Raw genomic sequence first — 21,682 nt, 5'->3', positions numbered from 1 at the left:
GAAAGGTGCTGGCTCAGGTAGTGAATGGCCATCAATTGTGATTGGATGGCCATCAGCTGTGGCTAGTTGGCCGTCAAGTGTAACCAGTGAGCCATTGGCCACTAATATAACTACTGTGGCTACACTAGCAGCGGATGGTGGCTAAGCTAACAAGCACGGATTGCGGATTGCAGAGAGGCGCGGATTGCAGTTAGCAAGTGAGGCTGGTTGGCAGAAAAGTGGACGGTGGGTTGCGGATCGTGTGGATCCTGCTTCCTGTGTTTCCAACTCAGCCACCAGTGAGAATATAGTGGCATGACTCCCCTGTCTATGGCTCCGTGGGTCTATGGCTCCCCTGTCTGTGGCTCCTTTTTGGCCTCACCATATCCTGCATTCTTATGTGGGGAGAGGGAGCTGAGACCCCGCAGGACACCCCGCATGACACCTTCCATCCCTGATTTGATGGACTGCTTGACTGTTTGCTTGGGAACGTACCACCATGTAGTGGAACTGGCGTATGTTTGCTTCCTGTGTCTCCACCAGCCACCTTTGAGAATATGTAAGCACCTTGGTTGTGAGCCACTATTGTTCCAGCACGGTACCCTGAGAAACCCTGGCTATGCCCAGGAAGTCTGGCTGTGGCCAGAAAGACTGGCGGTACCATGAGAAACCCTGGCTGTGTCCAGAAAGTAGGTGGATATTGAGGGACACCCCCTGGGACATTACTTGAACTGGACTGGAACTTTTTCTCTTGAGCTGGGTTCCTGACACAGGGCCCCCCGTGGAAGACACTTGTCATGTAGAATGTGAGGCGAGACCCTGTAGGGGTGGAGTGTGGGGACAGAGTCCCAGCGAGCAGTTTCCAGGCTCTCGGCCTCACGTGGAAAGGTGCTGGCTTGGGTATTAGATGGCCATCAGCTGTGACTAGTTGGCCATCAGCTGTTTCTGGTTAGCCATTAGACACTAATATAACTGCTGTGGCTACGCTAGCAGCAAATGGGGGCTAGCAAGAAGATGGTGGCTGAGCTGGCAAGCGCAGATTCCAGTTAGGATGGCGGGTTGTGGACAGTGTGGATCCAGCCTCCAGTGAGACTATAGTGCCGCCAGCGAAAATATAGTAGTATGACTCCCCCATCTATGGCTCCGTGGGTGTTCCTTTATGGCTTCATCATATCCTGAGTTCTTATGTGGAGAGCGGGACTAGAGACCCCACCTGACACCCTGTGTGACAGTGTGGATCCTACTTCCTGTGTCTCGCCCGGCCACTAACGAGACTGGGGTGCAGGAAGACCCCTCGTTGGGGTACTGGCATCGAGAATATAGTAGTGTGACTCCCCTATCTATGGCTCTGTTGTTCCTTTTTGGCCTCACCATATCCTGTGTTCTTGTGCAGGGAGCGGGAGCTGAGACCCTGCATGAAACATACCAAGTGTTTGTGAGGCTATAGAGCAACTGGAATGCTCATGCACTGCTGGTGGAAATAGAAAATAGTACAGTCACTTTGGAAAGCAGTTTGGCAGTTGGTGAAAAAATTACACACACGTACCATACGGCCAGACAGTAGGCAATCACCAAGTGCATTACATCTGAATTCACATTTTTTTGCGGGGCCTGTTATGGCGTTTTTGGGTCTTGCTTCAGATTCAGGCAACAACAAAAGGGTGACTATTCTTTTTTTTTTTTTGAGTATTCGTTTTTGATTACGGCTATTAACAGCCTATGTTTAAACAATACCTTAAAAATACAATTTGCAAAGCCCATATATTTTGCTTGATCTTTGCATTAGTTCTGTGAGGTAGGTAGGGGAGAGTGGACTTATTATGCTCATTTCATAGAGAGGCAAATGGAAGCTCAGCAAAAGTTAAGCAGCTTACCCAATGTCATACAACCAAACTACGGCTAAATGTGCCGTAATTATGGTAACTAGTATTGTTTTTGTGTACAATTGACTTGCAAAAAAGGTGGCACAAAAATTAACCTTTTAAATCTAAGAGTTACATATTTTTTAAAGATTGCAGTTTTATATAAATGTTATAATTTTCTTCTGCTTGTAGCCAGTGATACTATTTTCAATAAATGATAATAATTGATGTTTGCTTTTTAAATGAAGTATTAAAAAATTATAGTACAGGTGACATACAAATAAGGCAAAATTCATTAAGGTAGCTCTTGAAAGACGAATTTGGGAAATTCTACACATTGTGGAAACAGAATAATATAAGTCCCCTTTCTGAGAAGGAAAATAGGAAATCAGAACTGAGTTTCCCTTTGAGAAAAGAAGTCAGCATTAATGGAAAGGAACCTATGAAACAATCACTTGGACTTTTCCTTTACCTCGAGACAGGAGTGATTCTCTCTGTCTCAGGATATATACTAAACCCTCTAGGTTCACAGCTGCACAGCTGTACTAGTTGAGCTAAGATCAAAGGTGCCAATTCCGGCTGCTCTGTTGTTTTTCTTGATGTTTCATCATCCTTGTGACCTCACTGATGAGGTCCAGGAGCTAAGAGCTATGAGCAGAATTCGTCCTTACCTCTTTTAGAATATACATGCCAACCCCTGTTTGGGCAGACCTAAAATTGAGAAATACATTACAGGCAACTTTATTAAGTCATAAAATAGGGCTAGTGACGGAGATAGTGAAAGATTTCAATTATAACTATAATCTTGAAGCACATTATAAATCCCAAGTGTGGGTCTGTCTCGTCTTTTTGATGGAATGCTCAAGACAGTACCACAAAAAGGTAATTGCTTACTGCTCTTGAAAATTACCAGACACTTCAAAAAAAGTAACAATGCTTTTCTTGTTCTCTTAAAAAGTGGTCAAACAGCAAGATTTTAAAAATGTTCTGCGCTTTTCTAGTAACAGTACAATGCTCCAACAATTATTTTGGATAATCTCTGTAACTCTCTCCAACCACTACAAACAGTTACTCTTTTATTTTTATTTTTATTAAGTTCATTGGGGTGACATTGGTTAATAAAATTATACAGGTTTCAAGTGTACAATTCTATAAAACATTATCTATATATGACATTGTCTGTTCACCACCCAAGGTAAGTTCTCCTTCCATCACCATATATTTGACCCCTTTTTCCCTCATCTACCACTCCCTTCCCCCCCTTACCCTCTGGTAACCAGTAAACTGCTGTCTGCGTCTATGAGTTTTTGCTTTGTCTTGTTCGTTTGTTGCTTTTAGTTTTATATCCCACATATGAGTGAAGTCATATGTTTCTCTACTTTTTCTGTCTGACATATTTTGCTTGGCATGACATTCCAATCGATGGTTGCTCTCAGGCAGCGGTCCTTGCAGTGCACTCCCAGGACAGACAACATCAGCATCACTAGGGAACTTATTAGAAATGAAAATTCTCAGCCCCTCGTCAGACCTACTGCATCAGAAGCTCTGAGGGTGGAGCCCAGCAGTCTGTTTTAACAAGCCCTCCAGAGGATTCTAAGTACGATGAAGTTTGAGGACCACTGCTCTAATAAAACAATGGTTATCAGAGCAAGGTCTCATATGTGCCTTGTAGGTAATCAAAGAACTAACTTCTTGTCACATGTTAATACTGATGTGAAAAGTTCTAAATAAAGGAATTTCTAACAGAAGTTTCCCGGGCCAGGTGCCCATCAATATCACCAGTTCTTTGGATAACTTCCCCCCTTCAGGGCATCACCTGAGATAAGATAGGAGAATTTCTCTTCTAAGACTAGGAGTTCACCTTTGCCCCATCTCACTCCTCCTGTAGTGGCGCATGTTCCACAGAGCCCACCACACAACTAATTTCAAAATGCACCGCTGTCTTATGCTAACTTGATTCTTGGGGTTTAAATTGCTTGGTGGTTAAACAATGTGCAGGTGCCCAATTTCACCCAATTAGCTTGAGGCTGCCTCAAAGCTACCAGACCAATTCTCTCTGCTTTTATTTCCAGAGGCCAGCTCTTTCTCTTATCCCAAACTTCCATTCATTCATTCACTCACAAAATATTTACTGAGCACACAGTACTTGACAAGTGTGCTTTTAGGTTCTGGTAAAGCAGCAGTGAGCACAACAGACAGCCCCACCACCCCACAAGATCACAGCTACTGTCTGTCTGTCTGTCTGTCTTATTAACACACCTTTCACCCTTGAGTTCAAAGCTTAAGCATGTTTTCACTGAGGTCCATGGTCTGCTGTGGCCCATGGACCACAGGGCAGTGCACTGTGGTGGACACAGCAGGGGGTTTGAGGTGAAAGGGACTTGGCGTCGAATCCTAGCTCTACCGAGTCAGCTAGAACATTTGACAAGTAACTTTACAGTTCTCCAAGTCTCATTTGCCTCATCTGTAGAAAGGACACAATATAATACCCATCACACACAGTTTTTGCAAAGACTAAATGAGACAGAGTATAGGGCAGAGCACCTGGAAAATACAGAGTAAGTTCAACTTCTCTTTCCTTTCACTAGAAAAGCAGGGTTCTTTTCTGCTCCGGCCTGTAGGTCATCCTTTAACTTTAGGTCAAATCTGTTCTCTCCATAACCACCTGGACTTTCATTGCATGCTTTGGATTTATCTGGACTGTTCATTAAAAATAGATACCTGGGCCTCATCCCAGATTTAGGGATGGGGGACAGAGAGCGGGAAATCTGCTTCTTGAACAAACTTATCGGGTGATTCTTTGCACACCGAAGTCCGGTTTAGCTGTTCTGAACTCCCGCCCCAAGCCACTTCTTGCTTTTCTCAAAAGAAGTCACCAAAAAGCTTACTAACTTGTCCCACTCTCCTCCTCACTTCACCTTCCCCAAGCTACACAGTAAGTCCTCACTTAATGTCATCAGTAGGTTCTGCGACTTTAAACGAAATGATATGTAATGAAACCAGTTTTACCCTAGGCTAATTGCTATAAATAAGAGTTGGAGTCCTACAGCATCTCATCAACAATATAATGAAACGACATTAAACAAAATGACATTATTCGAGGTCCTGCTGTATCTTAAAGAGGAGGCAGAGTGTCCTGGTTGAAAGATCAACCTTGAACACAAACAGGTTTGAAATCAAATCCCAGCTTCACCACTTACCAGTGGTTCTCACAGTGCGGTCCCCCAGCAGCAGCACCCCTTGGGAACTTGTTAGAGAGGCAAGTTCTTAGGCCCCACCCCAGTTGGACTGAATCAGAAACTGCGGGTGGGGTTCAGTCATCTGTGTTTTAACAAACCCTCCAGGTGATTCTGATGTCAAGTCAAGTGTGAGAACAAATGCCACTTACTAGCTGCAGTGACCCTGTGCAGATTCACAGCTTCTCTGAAGCCATTCCCTCATCTGTGAAATACTGAAAGCACTAATCGCGTAGACTTGTGATAGTGAAATGACATGATACATATAAAAAACGTAGTAATAGTAAACAATAAATAGTTATTGTTATTATCATTAAGAAAACTGTCCTTTGTCCCATAGATTCTATTAAAGTTGGGATGTTTGTTTTTGAGCCATCTTAAATGGCTCAAAGCTTACCTGCTAACTAGTCTTATTTCCTACTCCATCCCAACCAACTGGAATGCCATTCATTTACTTCTCCACAGCCCTCTATCTCTGTGCATTTACTATTCCTGCTCCACTTGCCAAGAATCTTCCATTTTCTGCCCACATAGTCCAAAAATTACTTCTCCCAAAAGGAGATCTGTTACCAGGTCTTGCCTGACAGCTCCAGGCCAAATGACTCTTTTTTAAAACTGTCAGTTATCATCTGTGTTGCAGGATTTAACCACTAAGCACGTGCATGCCCGCTACTGGTGGGTTTTATTTCATATCTAGTTGTCTTGTTAATTACAGTGAAGCTTTTGGGAAACAGAGACGGTACCTTATGGTTCTTTTAAAATCTCTTCCCTGCCCAGCTCTGGTATATACTAAAGGAGTGAACAAATGAACAAACTCCAAGAGCAGAGCCCAGGGTCTTTAAGGCACACTTGGAGAAACATTTTTAAAACACAGACTTTTAAAAGCGATAATAATTATAGTAGGCTTAAGTTTGTATAAGCCTTCATGGTTTAAAAAATACTTTGATATTTTTAACCGAGCCTAGTTGTCACAAAAACCTTGTGAAGCAGGTATCGCTATCCCTGTTTGCACATGAGGAAACAGATTCAGATTATTCTCAGGACTTGCCCAAGGCTATAGAATAGTGAATGGCGTAGCTGGGGCTCCAACTCCAGTCTCCCGCTGCACATTTTACTCAGCTACGTCGGTTTGTCGAGTTTATTACTGTTGGTTATGTCCTTCATGTGCTGCTGTGCTATGATCTCTAAATTCAGCTCTCCGATTGAAAGCGAGTGCTGCTCAAATGATGATGGGCCTTTCTGCTGCTTTGGATGTCAAGCCCGGGCCCATTTGGAGAATGAGAAGTACAGCCTCACCTGGTGTTCCTAAGCGGGCCTGAGCAATGGTCAGTTTTTCATGGGGTGCTTGGCACTGGCAGCTCGTTTCATCTGCAAATGGGGCAGGTGCATTCAGGGTCTAGAAGGGAAAAAGAGAAAGGGAACATAGTCTGACAAATTTTCCTTTGGCACTAACTTCCCCTGAAGTTTTATTTCTGTTGGCTATACAGGCATGATCAAGAAGTAGACTACATCTGCTGAATCTTTCAGAAAAATACTGTACTGTTAGAAACGAAAACGGGGCCATCGTCACTGAAACTTTTTTTTTTTTTTGACTGATGCTTCAGAAATAATAAGAGCTCTTTAGTGTCTACTATATGCCAGGTACCAGATGAGGTACTATGGATATGTTATCTCTTTTAGGCCTCACAACACCCTGCGATGGCTAGATCCTTCTGTCCTTCTGTAGTATAGGATAATACATCTCCAGTTCATAGAAAAGGAAACTGGGGCTCAGTAGGATTAAGAAATATGCTAAGTCATGCCCTTGGAAAGTCACAATGCTCAGCTTTGAACATTTCACAACCAACAAGGGCAGACTTCAAGCACTAAGACTTACCCACACCCCAGGGTACTCAGCTGGAAGGAATGCCATACTCAGCAATGTGGCAGACATCTCCTGTATTTCACACACATCAGTCTGGCTAATCACAAACTCTGACATCTCTTCAATGCAAAGGCCAAAGACGTTATCTGCTTCTTGGGAGGGCCTAAACACAACAGCATTTCTGGCGGGCTGCAGATAACTGTTCCTATGGTACCTCCAACAGCCACCAACGGCTGGAGGCCCCGCCCCGGGCAGCTGGGGCTGGGGCTCTGGGGAGCGCTGTGAGAGAGATGTAGTCACTTGGACGCCTGCCCAGGAAGTGGCTCTGCAGTTTTTAGTCAGCCTCTTAAAATGAAAACCTCACTCTCCAGACAGAGGAAGACAGAGCCAGCGGTATTTTTGTAAACAGGGCGAATGCAATCCAGAGCGGTCCATTTGTAATCTTTGAACTATGTCATTACCATGGTCATCACTGTATCATCTTTGGCATTTCTGAAACTGAAGTTGATGAGTCACTGTAAACATTACTCATAATATTGTTGCATGAATTATTTCTTAGAGATAGAAACAGGTGTTCCTCAACCTGGAAAGACTCAACTGAAGAGGGGCTATGACCCACTTCTGCCATTCACTTATTCATTCACTCATTCAAATATATGTCAGGCACTATCTTAGAACTGGGGATAGAAGTAGGGCTAAGACGTGTCCTGTCCTGGAGGAGCCCCCGTTCTCCTTTGCCTGCCAAGACCGGATCCTGCCCTGCCCCCACCTCCCTCCCCATTGTAGCACCTTCCGCTCTGGAAGCTGGATGGAGTCCTGCCGCAGAGTTGTTTGGAGACCTCCCAATTGCCTGAGACTTTCTTAACCCCTACCCTCCCATTCAGAGACCTGAAAGCAGACCAAGACTTGGGACATGGATTCAGAAAACTTAAGTCTGTTATTGGTTCTTTTTCAAATACATTAAAGTGACTCTGTGGGCCATGCTGGGCCATAGCAGCATTTGTAATGTGGCAAAAGGAGGCTCTATAGCCACAAACTGGGGTTCAAATCCCCTTTTCAGCACTTACAAGCTGTGTATTCCAATTTGACTCTCCTGGTTGAAAGGAACTGACACTGGATTAGCTCAAGAGATGAAGGATCCTTTTAAGGCTACCCTGGCACAGAAACTATGGGGAAAACAGGAGAAAAGGGGCAGATCACACAGTCAAGCGTTTCCTAGCACATGCTCTGTGATTCATATGAGCTCAATGTTTACAGGGTGAATAAATAGGGGAAATAAGAAAGGAAGGAACAGAATTGATTCTGGGGCAGCAATCTGAAGGGTGGCCATTCTAGAATGGGAGAAGGTTTTTGTTTGAAAAGGCATATTCAATATTCAATAATTTTATATTTGGGGAAAAAATCCTACCATTTTCAACACACAAGTCATAGAAATCAAGCCTCTGGACAGGTAGAGATCATTGGAGGATAGACTCTGCCCCCCCCTTCCCCCCAGGAAGCCATATTCCAAATTCAGAGTTGGGGAGGCACATAAAATTTTTATGTTTGACAGAAAAGAGCAAGGATTTTAAAGGGTTAAGAAGCCCTGGCCCAGCACCCTGGACCTCACATGTGCAGGGGCCTTTCCAGACCACTCACTTGGAGCTACACTGCACTAAATTTAAGTGCAGTGTAGATTTTTTAAGATTTCAGAACACCCAGTCATTGGATGTGAATATGTTTCCTAATTGTTGTGCAAGTTCTGCTTATGTAAAACTGCACCATAGTAACACACCAAAGCCATATTCCCATCAGGCTTTTTAACGGGGAAGACATTAGATACTGGGCATTTCATTGGCAGAATGTGTTTAAATGGAGATTGTCAAATACTTTTTAAAGAAAAAAAGCTATGAAGCTCTATATAAGATGTACAATGCAAACATTACCCGAGTGCAAAAACTGGTCAGTAGAACCTGTTCTTATGCAATGTGCATCACTGACTGACCAATGGACCAGTTAGACAGCAAGTTAATCATCCAATCAGAATTTAGCATAGCACTGCTGATGGTGACAACCACCACAGAATTGCTTGTTTAAGCTAAGCTATTCTTAACTACAATGGGGAAATCCAGTCAGACAGGCCTGAGTTCACATCCTGGGTTCATTATTTAATATTCATTTGATTTTTTAAATTGGAGTTTTAGGGAATTTTTGTTTCTTAACCTGTCTAACCTTCAGTATCCTCATGTATAGAAAGGGGATAATAAAATGATCAACCTCATGAAGCTATTGTGAGAAGTAAATGAAATGATATGTGTGTGTGTGTTAATATCTTCCTTTTGCCTCTCCAGAATCCAATCTCTTCCTATCCTTCTCTACTCTTCTCTGCATGGCTTCCTATATGGACTGCACCAATGGGCTCTGTTGCCTTCCTGCTTCCAGTTGGGTTGGGTCCATGGGAAGCATGCAAAACACTGGAAGGCAGGACAAGCGTGAGCTTAGGGTATTTGTCTCCCTGACTTCCTACCTTCTAAGGGGCAGTATGTTGATTCTGTCCTTTTACTGAAACCCACAGCTTCTGTGAGGGGGCCCTTTTTACAGAGCGCTCTCCAAAGTTCTGGTAGTCACACTCTCTTCTTGTCCTTTGATGCCTAAGGGTGCATACTATCCACTGAAGTTTCCTTAAACCCTGCCCATGCCTTTGTAAGTAGTCCCTTTATTAGACTCTCTTTAATTTTCTTCAGAGCAAGCCATCTGTGTCTTGACAGGGCCTTGACTGATACAGTATATGTAACCGTATGATGCCAAGCTCAATAAATGTTAGCTAGCAAATGTTGACAAGGCATATTAGAAGCACAATTGAAAAGTGAATTACCCATAGTTAATAAAGTCATAACCATCTCAAGGATGTCTTCCAGTAGGACAGAATTTTACCACGACAAAACATTTTAATCAGGAGATGCAAAAGAGACAAGAGCAGGACTTCAGAAAGACTCTACTTCTCCAGATAGGCCTTGCAGCTTCAGAAACTCAAATTCAGAATTACTAATACACATCACAAAATCTCATCCCTCAGTCTCATACTGTTAGGTTTGCCTTTACCTGAATCTGAACATACTTTTTTAAAGCCTGATTTTATTTGGGATCAGAATATTTTAGTCTTTTGAAGACAGAGAGGAAAGAAAAAGCAGATCTTACAGTGAGGCCCAACAGTGACTCACTGGATTCTCAGATTGTGTTATTGATTATGTAAAATCTCATATCAGGCAGCTGGTACAAAGCCTTAACAGTTGCCAGTGCAGTGGAGAAAAAGGAGGCCTGGTATGTGGCTCAGGACCAAGTATCCGTTTTTCGTTTAGCTAAGTATAGTAAGCACATATTATGAAGTAATAGGCACCATTAAAAAACGGTAAAACAGATACATACGTGCTGACAGGGAACAATTTCTAAGACATTTTGTTGAATACAAAAAGCAAGTCATAAAATAATATATGCAATATGTATACATGTTATATAGTATGATATCATATATGGTAAAGAGAGAGAGAAATAGGTAATTGTGTAGAAATAGTTTAGAACTCTGCTGTCCAATATGGCAGCCATCAGCCACATGCGGCTATTTAAATTCAAATTGTAACTAATTAAAATGAAATTAAATTAAGAACTCAGTTCCTCAGTCACACTAGCCATATTTCAAGTGCTCAGTAACCACGCGTAGCTAGTGGCCACTATATTAGTGCCACCATATTAGATGTAGTGCTACTATATTAGATATAGAACATTCCTGTCATTGCAGAAAGTTCTATTGGACAGCACTAACTAGCCTAGAAGGACACACAACAAATTGTTAGCTCGAGTTACCTTTGGGGAAGAAGATGGCATTGGGAGAAGAGATGAAGGGATGTTTTCATTGTTTACTCCATATATATCTGTTATTTTGTTTTACTTTTACAATGAGAATACATTCAAGTAATGTATCTAATTTAAAATAAATTTAAAGAAATAATTCCTCGTCAGTGAATTCAGAGATGTAGGAAGTTTAATCAAGGATCAGGTGCCCCAAGTGTGGGGAGAAAGAGGTGTCTAACAGGAAAAGAGAGGTATTTTGAAAAATAACAATTATCTACTAACTGTTAAATTATATTACTCCCAGGTATGTGGAACATTTCAAACTCATTTGAACTTTTAAAAACAATTTAAGTTGTCTTCTTAATATCTACCCACTATTCATTATTTCAACATCCAACGAACACTATTTGAGAGCTTGCTGTGTGCCAGGCAATGTTTCAGGTTCTCAGGACACATCAGGGAACACAACAGACAAAGAAACCTGCCATTGTGATGCTTAAAGACAATAAACAACAAAAAAGAATGCAAAATGTGTAGTATGTTAAAAGATATTAATTTTGAATAGGGAGTGATACGAGCCAACCTATTAAAAAATGAGATAAGGAAGGCAGATAGGGAATGTAGGGGGTATAACTGTAAATAGAACAGTCAAGGAAGTTGATCTACAGAGGGTGCCAAAAAATGTATACACATCTTAAGAAAGGAAAAAACTGCATTAAAATCGTAATACTCAATATACACTGATAACAAGATGAATACAAGTCACGTGTATACATTTTTTGGCACCCCCAGTATGTGTAAATACAGAGGGTGCCAAAAAAATGTATACACATTTTAAGAGATGTTATCATAAAATGCATATATATTTTCTTGGCACCCCAGTATATAAAGGATCAATTGAGCCACGTGGGAAAAAACCAGTCTAGGCATGGAAAACAGCAAGTGCAAAGGCCTGAGGCAGGAGCATGCCCGGCTTCTTCCAGGAATAACAAGAAGGCCAGTATGTCTGGAGAAGTGAGAAAAAAGGAAAAATAGTAGGAGAGATAGCCAGAGAGGTGAGGCAGAAGGAACGGGATGGGAGGTATCCAGTGGTGTGAGATTTTTAGGATTCTGTAAGGGAAAGACTGGCTTTCACTTTGAGGAGATGGGAGCCATTAGCGAGTTTTGAATAGGGAGCAATATGAGCCAACCTAGTTTTAACAGGACCAGCCGGCTGTTATATTGAAAATAAAATGTAAGAAAACCACTGAGGTTACCAGAGGGTAAGGGGGTTGGGGGGTGGGGGATGAGGGTGAGGGGGATCAAATGTATGGTGATGGAAGGGGTGCTGACTCTGGGTGGTGAACACACAGTGTGATTTATGGATGATGTGATACAGAATTGCACACCTGAAATCAATGTAATTTTACTAACAATTGTCACCCCAATAAATTAAAAAATAAAATTAAAAAAAAAAGAAAAAAAAATTAAAAGAAAACCACTGAGGTACCTGGAGTCAGAATCAGGCAAGAGTAAATGGAGGCTGGAGCCAGGGTGACAGCAGTGAAGGTTGTGAGAAGGGGTCAGATTCTGGATAGATTTTGAATAAAAAAATTGGGGATTGATTGGATGTAGAGTGTGGAAGAATTAGAGGAGTCAGGATAACTCCAAATTACTGGCGTGAAGAACTGGAAAGTTCATTGCCATTCCTTAGGATGCAAAAGACCCCGAAAGGATATAGGTTTGAGGGTGGGAGGGACAGGGATGAGGAAATCAAGAATTCCATTCTTGGGCCGGTCCAGTGGCTCAGGTGGTTAGAGCTCCATGCTCCTAACTCTGAAGGCTGCCGGTTCGATTCCCACATGGACCAGTGGGCTCTCAACCACAAGGTTGCCAGTTTGATTCCTCGACTCCCGCAAGGAATGGTGGGCAGCGTCCCCTGCAACTAAGATTGAACACGGCACCTTGAGCTGAGCTGCCGCTGAGCTCCCGGATGGCTCAGTTGGTTGGAGCACAGGCTCTCAACCACAAGGTTGCTGGTTCAACTCCCATAAGGGATGGTGGGCTGTGCCCCCTGCAACTAGCAACGGCAACTGGACCTGGAGCTGAGCTGCGCCTGACACAACTAAGACTGAAAGGACAAAAACTTGAAGCTGAATGGCACCCTCCACAACTAAGATTGAAAGGACAACAACTTGACTTGGAAATCTCACACATTTGGTTTAACATGCCTATTAGATCTCCAAGTGGAGATGTCAGGTAGGCAGTTGGAAATACAAGTCTGGAATTTCGAACACAGGACTAAGCTAGAGATACAGGTTAAGAAGCTGTCAGAATACAAATGATCTTTAAAGCCACTAGGTTAGGTTCATTCATTCAGCTAAGGCAGGAGTGCATGTCAAAGAGAGGTCCTGGTCTTCTGATGAGGAGACATTGTATATTTATGGCCAGTCTCCCCCAACTACAACGGAAGCTCCACGTATACAGGGACTTGGTCTGTCCTATTCATTGCTACATCCCTTCTTCCTACGGCAGCACCTGGCATGTAGAAGGTCCTCAATAAACATTCACTGAGTGGGGGAATTTAAAGTCACTGGAGAGAGAATGATTATTGATAAAGATTAAACTCAAATAAATACACATATCAATTTTTTTTATAATCATCATAATATATACTATTAAAAACTCAGGGAAATAAAGATAGCAAAATTCACCAAGAATTCTACCTCTCAAATACAACCATTGTTAAAGTTTTCTATATTTCTTATCAGGTTTTCTGATATGTCATATATACATGTTAACAACTTTGGAATCTTACTGCTGTATAGACAGTTTTTTTTTTCACTCAATATAGCATGATTATTTTATCATGTCATTTAAATAGTCTTCAGCCTCACTATTTTTTAAATTAATAGACTATTTTTTTGGAGTTTTAGGTTCACAGTAAAATGAGCAGAAGGTACAGAGATTTCCATATAACTCTCACTAATTTTGATAGCTGTAAAACATTCCACTGAATAGAAAAACCATAATTTATTTAAACAGTTCTTGAATATTAAGTTGTTTATATTTCACTAATACAAATAACATTCTAAACATAATTCTGAACCTCTGATTATTTCCTTAGGATAGATGTCTAGGAGCTGAATTACTTAGATCAATGGGACGAGCATTTTAAAGATAAATATTTGAAGAATATTTTAACATATTTTGGTAAATTATCTTCTACAAAATCTGTATCATTTTTACTCACATTATAATGTATGAAAGCACCTATCTTGCTGCCATCTCACTGGCACTGAGTATTGTTGTTGTCAATTTTATATACCAAAAAACGGTACCACACTGTTTCAATTTGAATTATTTTGATTACAAGATTGAATACTTCTCAAATGTTTATTAATCATTTGTGGTTTTTTCCTGAGAAAAATCTGTCCTTTGCTCATTTTTCTATTGTAGAGAACAAGTATTTTGAAGTTAGTTAAAAGCAAAACAATAGCACAGTTAAAAATTATTTTAAATAGCTTTTTAAAATGCATTGTCCAACTTTATCTAGAGTCCCTTCATAAGAAGTTCATTTTTTAAAACTAATGTGTGAACATTAACATCTAGGTCAGGCTAGTAATTAATGCCCTTCCAGCAATCAGGGATCAGAATTTGTATCATGTCCTAGGGATACATGCCTTCTTAAAACACTGACCACCCATAAGCCATAACACCACCACCACCTGACCACCACCATGTGGCCAACCAAACTCCACAGCAGTGGATTTCAAATAGCTGGAAGACTCTCAGTACTATAATACCACATTTCATTGATTGTAAAATGTACATTTCCCCCCACATTTTAACATTTCTGAGATTAGGAGGGGGTCTTATAAGAAATGTTATCCCTTCAATGTTGGCAATTTTCTGACATTTTAATACCTCTAAAATGGAAGTTCATCTTAGAATTAATGGTATTTTCGATTCATGAAATACATAGATGCTATTAACATAGAAAATAATCATCCTTACCTAGAGATTAAAAATTCCATACCCTAAAATCAATGTTTTCTTAGGTCATTGAGCATAAGGAGTTTATAATGAATATCAATAACAATCTTACATCTGATTCGTAGCCCATCTCCTTCCTCAAAGTACTTGAGGTGACTTTAAAAAAATAAAATTTGAAAGTTTAAAATAATAGTTGCAAGATATGGGGGTAAGGATGGAAATACGGGTTTTATAAAAAGATCAGGGGTGACATGAGCACACAGGAATACCTATCACAGTCCATCAACATTTCAAAAAGGTGGGCCACAAAATGGCTTTAAGCTAGCTCCCAGCAGTTAAAGCAAAGAAAAAGACAAAGTTACTGTTGTCCTTAAAAAAAAAAAAGAAAGAAAACCCAAAAAACAAAATAGCCATTAAAGAGAAGCACAGCATTTCTTGATGTCTAATTTTATAGAAATTCCTCCCATGGTGCTCCAATAAGGGGCAGGCGGAGTGATGTCATAGTGACACCATATGCTCAACAATAGCCCCCAAGGTAAAGACAATTCCATTTTTTGTTTGTCTCAGTAGCGCTCTCCATGCAAGGCAGAGTTCCAGAACCAAAAAGCAGTTCAAAAAAGCATTTCTACAGGGGTCAAACATGCAGTCTGAAAATGCAGTGCCCTCCCTCAAAGCTGAATCCAAGAGCAAGATTTAGAATACCGAGACCAGGGTTTTCTAATGTAGGATGAGCAAGACAATCTGTTAGAGAGTGACACTTAGATTTAGTTTTCATGTTAAAAAACAAGGAGGGACACATTACCACTCTCTAATTCTAACATACTAATTTACACAGGTGCCCCATCTCTGCCAACATGAAGTCTACGAGGTGTCCTCAAGGAAGAATGCAAGATGTACGATAGAGAAGGAAGACCTGGGTCCCCTGACATTTTTCATATGCTTTCAGCTTATGCAATATAATGCAGCTCACCTGGGCCTGGATAAGTATATTCGTAGATTATGTTATTTAGTCTTAACTAAACCAATACTCACAATATCAGCAGGTGGCTTAAAACATTTCCTGCAATGAAATAGGAAATCGAGCTAACACAAGACAAGGTGAACAACAGGAAAGAATCAGAGCTGACCCTCCTACTCCCTGCATGAGTTCCACATCCACATTACCTGGTGTGAACAATGATGACCTAAAGCAGACCTGATAAGACAGCTGAATCAAAGATTATTACAAAGACTATTTGAAATATCTGCTACCATTAGCATTAAACGTCACTTGGAGCCTATATTGTACCTTGAGATATTAGCTAATGATGGCACGAAGCTATGTAATAATGACCGTGATACTTAAAAATGAAACATCAAGAACATGAAGACAAGCCTCTACGACTTTTTCAGCAAGGTTTCAAGACATGTGCTACTCAATCCAGTAGTTTGTAAAATATTGTTACATGTGACGATAAATGGTTAGAAGCCTTTTTCGATTTTCCATAATTCAATGGAGAAAAACCAAAAGTCTCATACCATTACAGAAACGCTGGCTCTTCACGCCATGGTAAAACTGGCTGCTCTAATGTGTAGGAAAAAAAAAAATGATGTCAAACTAAAATGCATTCCTTTGTCAGCAAATATATTTAGAAGACATATAGAAAACATTGCTGAAGATGGGAAGAAACAAGCACAAGAACAAATTATACAGTGTGGGAGGCTTGCTATACAGTTGGAAAGAAGTACAGATATTTCTAACATGTCTCATCTTGAGGTATTTGCTATTTCAATAATAAAACCTCTTTTTTTTGAGCCACTAAAGGAAAGATGTTCCAAAGAAGAAAGATTTTCCAAAGAAGATTAATTCTGCAAAATGACTTCTTTAATAAAAACAATGTTTTATAGAAACACTCTATAAGTGTAACTACCAATGAGGTGATTGCTTTACTCTTGGACCCGGATCTCCCACATATTTGAGAAATACTTGTCTTCTTTTCATGAACTTTCCTCCATTGGCTCTCTAAAAGCTGTTCCTCAGGGTTCCATCTTGGAAGATTCTGGGGTTTGGTAGATTAATTTAACCAGATCTCATACGGAGACAGGCAAATATAAAAGGAGGATTCTAATAAATAGCTTCAATCACAGCTCTTCTATTTTTCTTCCCTTTAAAGACACGATAGGATGGCTTGGGGCAGTTATTTTCTAGAATTTGCCCTACAGCAGGATTATCCCGAGGCACTCTTGCTAGCTAAACAACTCCATCCACTTCCTTCTGAGTCTAGAAACTGACTTTCTCTGAGGCCAGGGCATTGTTAGAAAGAGCATATGGACTGGACGCCATGGATTTTAATTCACAGATTACCTGACTAGGGCTTGACTGGTCCTAGAAATAAGGCAAGTTTAGTTCAAGGGCTCACTTACATTCTCCTGGGACTGGATATACTGAACCCTGGAAGGCCTGAGCTCATTCAAGCTCTGTTAGTGGCCAAGAGCTGTAATTTTAAGTAGGATCTGACACCATTCCTTAGAGTGCTATCTATCAGCTAACCAGAATTGTCTGGAAATGGGTAATCTGTTGTAGAGTGCACTCTCTATCCATTACTGTGGTCAGAATATCTTTAAACTTTGTATTAAAGCATAGTATACATATAGAAATGTACACATATCCTGAGTGTGCAGCTCAATGAACAAGCTGAACACACACAGCATCCAGATCAAGTAACCAGCCACACTGCCAACATCCATCCTGAGCTCCTGCCACTATCCTGACTTCTAACATCATAGACTAGCTTTGCCTACTTTAAAAATATTTTATAGAACCGGAATCATGTAGTGTATATTCTTTTGTATCTGGCTTCTCTCATTCAATGTTATGTTTGTGAAATTCATCCACATATTCTGCAGGTGTTGGTAGATTCTTCATTCTCATTGCGGTGTAGCATTGCATTGGGTGAATATAGTACAATTTATTTATCCATTCTACTTCTGCTAGGCATTTGGGTAGTTTCCAGTTTGAGGTTATTATGAATAATGCTGCTGAAAACATCCTAAAATTAGTTTTTAAGGTCCCTATGTACAAATTTCCTAGGAGTAGAGGCACTGGGTCAAAAACATTGACTTTGAATTTCTACATTTACTACAAAGAGCCTAGACATCTGATTTATTTCTACTCCTGGTCCTGGAAGCAGAAAATGTGACATGGGAGAGCTAAATGTAGCATTTCTCCAAGTGCATCCAAAAACTTCTTGCTTCTGAACCACCTAGGAGCAGGTGATTCTTTGCTCACTGGTGGAAAACTGGATGCAGTGGAAACGGGGCTTTGGAAGTCAGACAAACCTAATTTGAAACCCCAGCTTCCATAAGTTAGTATTCGATCTTTGGGGCATTACTTAATTCTTGGCTTCCTTACGTATACTATGGGGAATAGTAATTCCTGTTTCAGGTCTGCAGCCTGGTTTAATGAGGTAACACATAGGAGGCATTCAGCACAGTCCAACACAGTGTGTACTATAAATAGTTGTTCCATTCCTCCATTTGCCCGCAGGAAAAAATGAGTGAGAGCTCTAGCCTCAAACCCAGTATAAAATAATGAACCTTATAACTAAACAATTTGGACATAAACTAGAACTTAGTCTGATGTGAGTGTACCTGCAGTCAATACGAGGCGCACTAGAGGTGAAGCACAGAAGCCTTTGTGTACCAGGAACAGGCTGTCAACATCATTTGGTTGGCAATAGGCTGTACACATCGTTCATGATGCTTCTATTAACCTATTATTATTGTTGTTACTTTTCGCAAATGCCACTTTAAATAACCCTCAGCATTATTTTACACTGATGTCGGGTTCAGTCTGCATGCATTACTGAGTGGAAAACAAAAACGCCAAGTCAAAGACTTTGGTGGGAGGGAGGAGATTATATGAAATGAATCCTGCTCAGTGGGCTGGTCCTGTGTGGCCCTGCACATTATTACACAGGTGCATGCCACCAGGGCTTGCTGCTTTATTTTCTAATCACTGTGTTTTCAAGTGTGCCTTCAAGATTGTTGAGTGCTAAACTCTCTTTATCCCCAAGCAGGGTCAGCTTCCTCAGCCTCCCATACAACCTGGTTCATGCTGGGATAAAGAGGAAGGTAGGAATGTTAAAACAATAATGCTATGGTCTAAAGCCAGCAACTGGTAATCAGATCCTAGCAAGGTAGAGGCTGTTACCTGGGAGATTATTGGAAGAAAATAGGCCTAGCTTGCAATGACTTAGTTTGTTCCTACCTCCCTTGCTTTCTGCTTTTCATTCTGCCCCAGGGGATCAGACGAAATAAATCTTTTTCTACATTTGTTTCACTAAGGGGCACCAAGAAGCTTTGTGTGGGCACCAGAGAAAGATGCCAGGGTTTCAGGACTGTGGTCTGACTGACTCACTGTTGGACTTCAATCCCAAGTATTAAGCTTAGATAGATAGTATCGGTTAGAGAAGGCCCTTGTAGTTCAATGCCATACTGCCATGCCTCAAAGAAAACCCAATACAGCCATACTTTATTTTATTGTGCTTTGCTTTATTGCACTTCACAGATGTTACATTTTTTACAAAATGAAGGCAAGACCTTCCGCCAGCAAAAAGATTATGAGTTGCTTTATTGTGATACTAATTTTATTGAAGTAGTCTGGAACCAAACCCGCCTTATCTCCAAGGTATACCTGTATTTTGACCTTCAGTAGTGTGAAATATATAAATTAGGAGGCAATTGTTCACATTAAAAAGAGATTCAACATAGGTTTCTTTGGACAATGACTAGAACATTCAACATAGGATTCAGAATACATTCAACCTTTCTGAAGAAGCAGCTGAGGAATAAAGCAGAAGACACCAGAGTGGTTTGTATAATACTAATGGAAACTTCCACAGTATTTTGTGAACATTTGTTATTCATATTTAGCCAATGTGTCTTACTATAAGATTATTTGAACTGTTTTTACCCCAAATGGATAAAATCAAAAAGAGGTGAAGAATGGGGTAGCTCTGATTTTTGACGGGAGCATCAGGTCAAACAGAACACATGTTCTGTGGCTATGGAAGCCAGAATCACAGTCTTGGAACTGGAAAAGACCACCTGTCCAACCCATCGTGGGTGACAGAATTGAGGTCCAGAGAGAAGAAGTGATTTGCTTAAGCCCACACAATAATTCAATGACAAAACTGAGGCCGAAATGAGACTGTGGGCTCCAGCGAGCAGAAACCAAGCTGCAGCATACTTGTCTTACCAGGACTCAGCCCTTTTGTTGTGGGCCAGTCTGGTTCCCCTGGAGAGCCAGATCTGGATCTGCCTTGACCTTGGGGGTTGATGTGGCGCCCCAGATGCCGTAAGGGAACAGATCCATTTCCTCTCATCACGACCACATCTCATCAGGAACCACTCAGCCTTTCTACCTTTCCGTACACACATCCCCAGCCTGGAGACCTTTGGAGAGGAAATACCCTGGGGCTCGACCAGACTTCCCAGGCTATCCCATAACTATACTTCTGCACTTGCCAAAACCAAGCTGCTATGACTTTGCCTCCACCTTCACAGAGAAAACAGAAGCTATCAGTAAGAGAGGATTTCAACTTTCAATCCCCTTCCACTTATAGCTTACCCAAAACGTCCTTGCCAGCTTCCTCACCACCAGTGGGAGAGGTGTCTCTCTTCCTACCTGAAGCCAATTCTTCTACTTGTGCAACTCTCCAACATTAGGATCATTCCCTTCATCAATTTCCTGTCTCACTTTCACCTTCTCCCATTGGCCCTTTCTCAATTATATATAAGTGCAAGTTGCTACCATCTTAAAAAAATTAGCCAATCAAAAGCTTTGGCATACTAGATGAATGGAAGGAGCAATGGAGGGAAAGAAGGACGGAAGGAAAGAAGTTAGAAGGAAAGGTAGGTTCTCTCAACCCTGAACCCTGATTTATCCACCTTTGGGGTCCTATACATTCTATCTGTTTCCCCCTTCAATCAAGTTTCTACTTTTCTCCTACAAGCTCCTCAACCTACGCCATCTGGCCTCTGCTCCCACAACTTCACTGAAACATCACCACTGACTTCTTTTTAAATCCAAAGGATACTTTTCCTTATTGTCTCATTTGATCTCTCTGCTGCATTTGGTTCTATTGGACATTTCCTCCACAGAACTTACCCTGCCTTTGTCCCTCCCTCATCTCTCAAATATTTAAGAAATACTTCTCTATCTTCTTTTCATGATCCTTCCTCTATTGGCCCTTTAAATGTGTTCCATCCTGGAAAGATTCTGGGGTAAAGTAGATTAATTTAACCAGATTTCATGTAGAGACAGGCAGATATAAAGAGACTTCTAATAGCTTTAATCACAGCTCTTCTATTTTCCCCCAATAGAATGGTGCAGGGTCAATTGTTTTCTAGAATTAACTTATAGTATCTTGAGGCACTCTTGCTAACTATTTCCATTTACTTCCTCTCAGTCCAGGAAATGTCTCGATGGAAGTTTGCTCCCATTAATTTCACTACCTCAATTTCACTTCCATTTCTTCCATGTTGATGCCTCCCAGATCTACATCTCTAGCTCAGAACTCTCTCCTGAGTTCCAAAACCAAACATTCACTAGACACCACCCAGTGGAAGTTCCGTGGTATCCTCAACATAACTCTCACAAACTGCTGTCACTTGATGCTCCCATCTCAATGGTGGCTCCCACTCGCTGGAGCCAGAAAACTGAGTCTTCCTTTCTGCCCCAACCTCAGACTCAGTTACCAAATCCCAGAGCATTTACCTCCTCATGTCTCCCATATCCATCTAGTTCTCTCCTTTTCCACTGCCCCATCCATAACTTCAAACTTACTCTCATCTAGACTACTGCAACAGCCTCCTAACTAAAACAGAATAGGATAGCGCGGAAAATATAAGAGTGCAAAATACGAAGTAAAGAAAAGGGATTTTTTTTTTTGTAG

At 41.1% G+C, this 21,682-nt stretch overlaps 1 protein-coding gene across 7 annotated transcripts in view; it reads right to left on the bottom strand.

Annotated features, from left to right (window-relative positions):
* The window catches only part of PCYT1B (phosphate cytidylyltransferase 1B, choline), a 115,740-nt gene that overhangs the window by 65,429 nt on the left and 28,629 nt on the right, over positions 1-21,682 (bottom strand). For 5 of the 7 annotated variants that reach the window (XM_033113141.1, XM_033113143.1, XM_033113139.1 and 2 more), the window contains exon 2: positions 6,374-6,473. The exons of 1 other annotated variant lie outside the window; for it this stretch is intronic. In XM_033113141.1, the coding sequence (XP_032969032.1) occupies positions 6,374-6,473 (100 nt within the window). Of the gene's footprint in view, positions 1-6,373; positions 6,474-6,953; positions 7,157-21,682 lie in introns of those variants that run through there. One more of the 7 variants, XM_033113140.1, reaches the window with a different exon arrangement.

This window comes from Rhinolophus ferrumequinum, chromosome X (genome assembly GCF_004115265.2).
Source record: "Rhinolophus ferrumequinum isolate MPI-CBG mRhiFer1 chromosome X, mRhiFer1_v1.p, whole genome shotgun sequence".
Taxonomy (NCBI): Eukaryota; Metazoa; Chordata; class Mammalia; order Chiroptera; family Rhinolophidae; genus Rhinolophus; species Rhinolophus ferrumequinum.
This window is presented reverse-complemented; position numbering and strand designations above follow the sequence as displayed.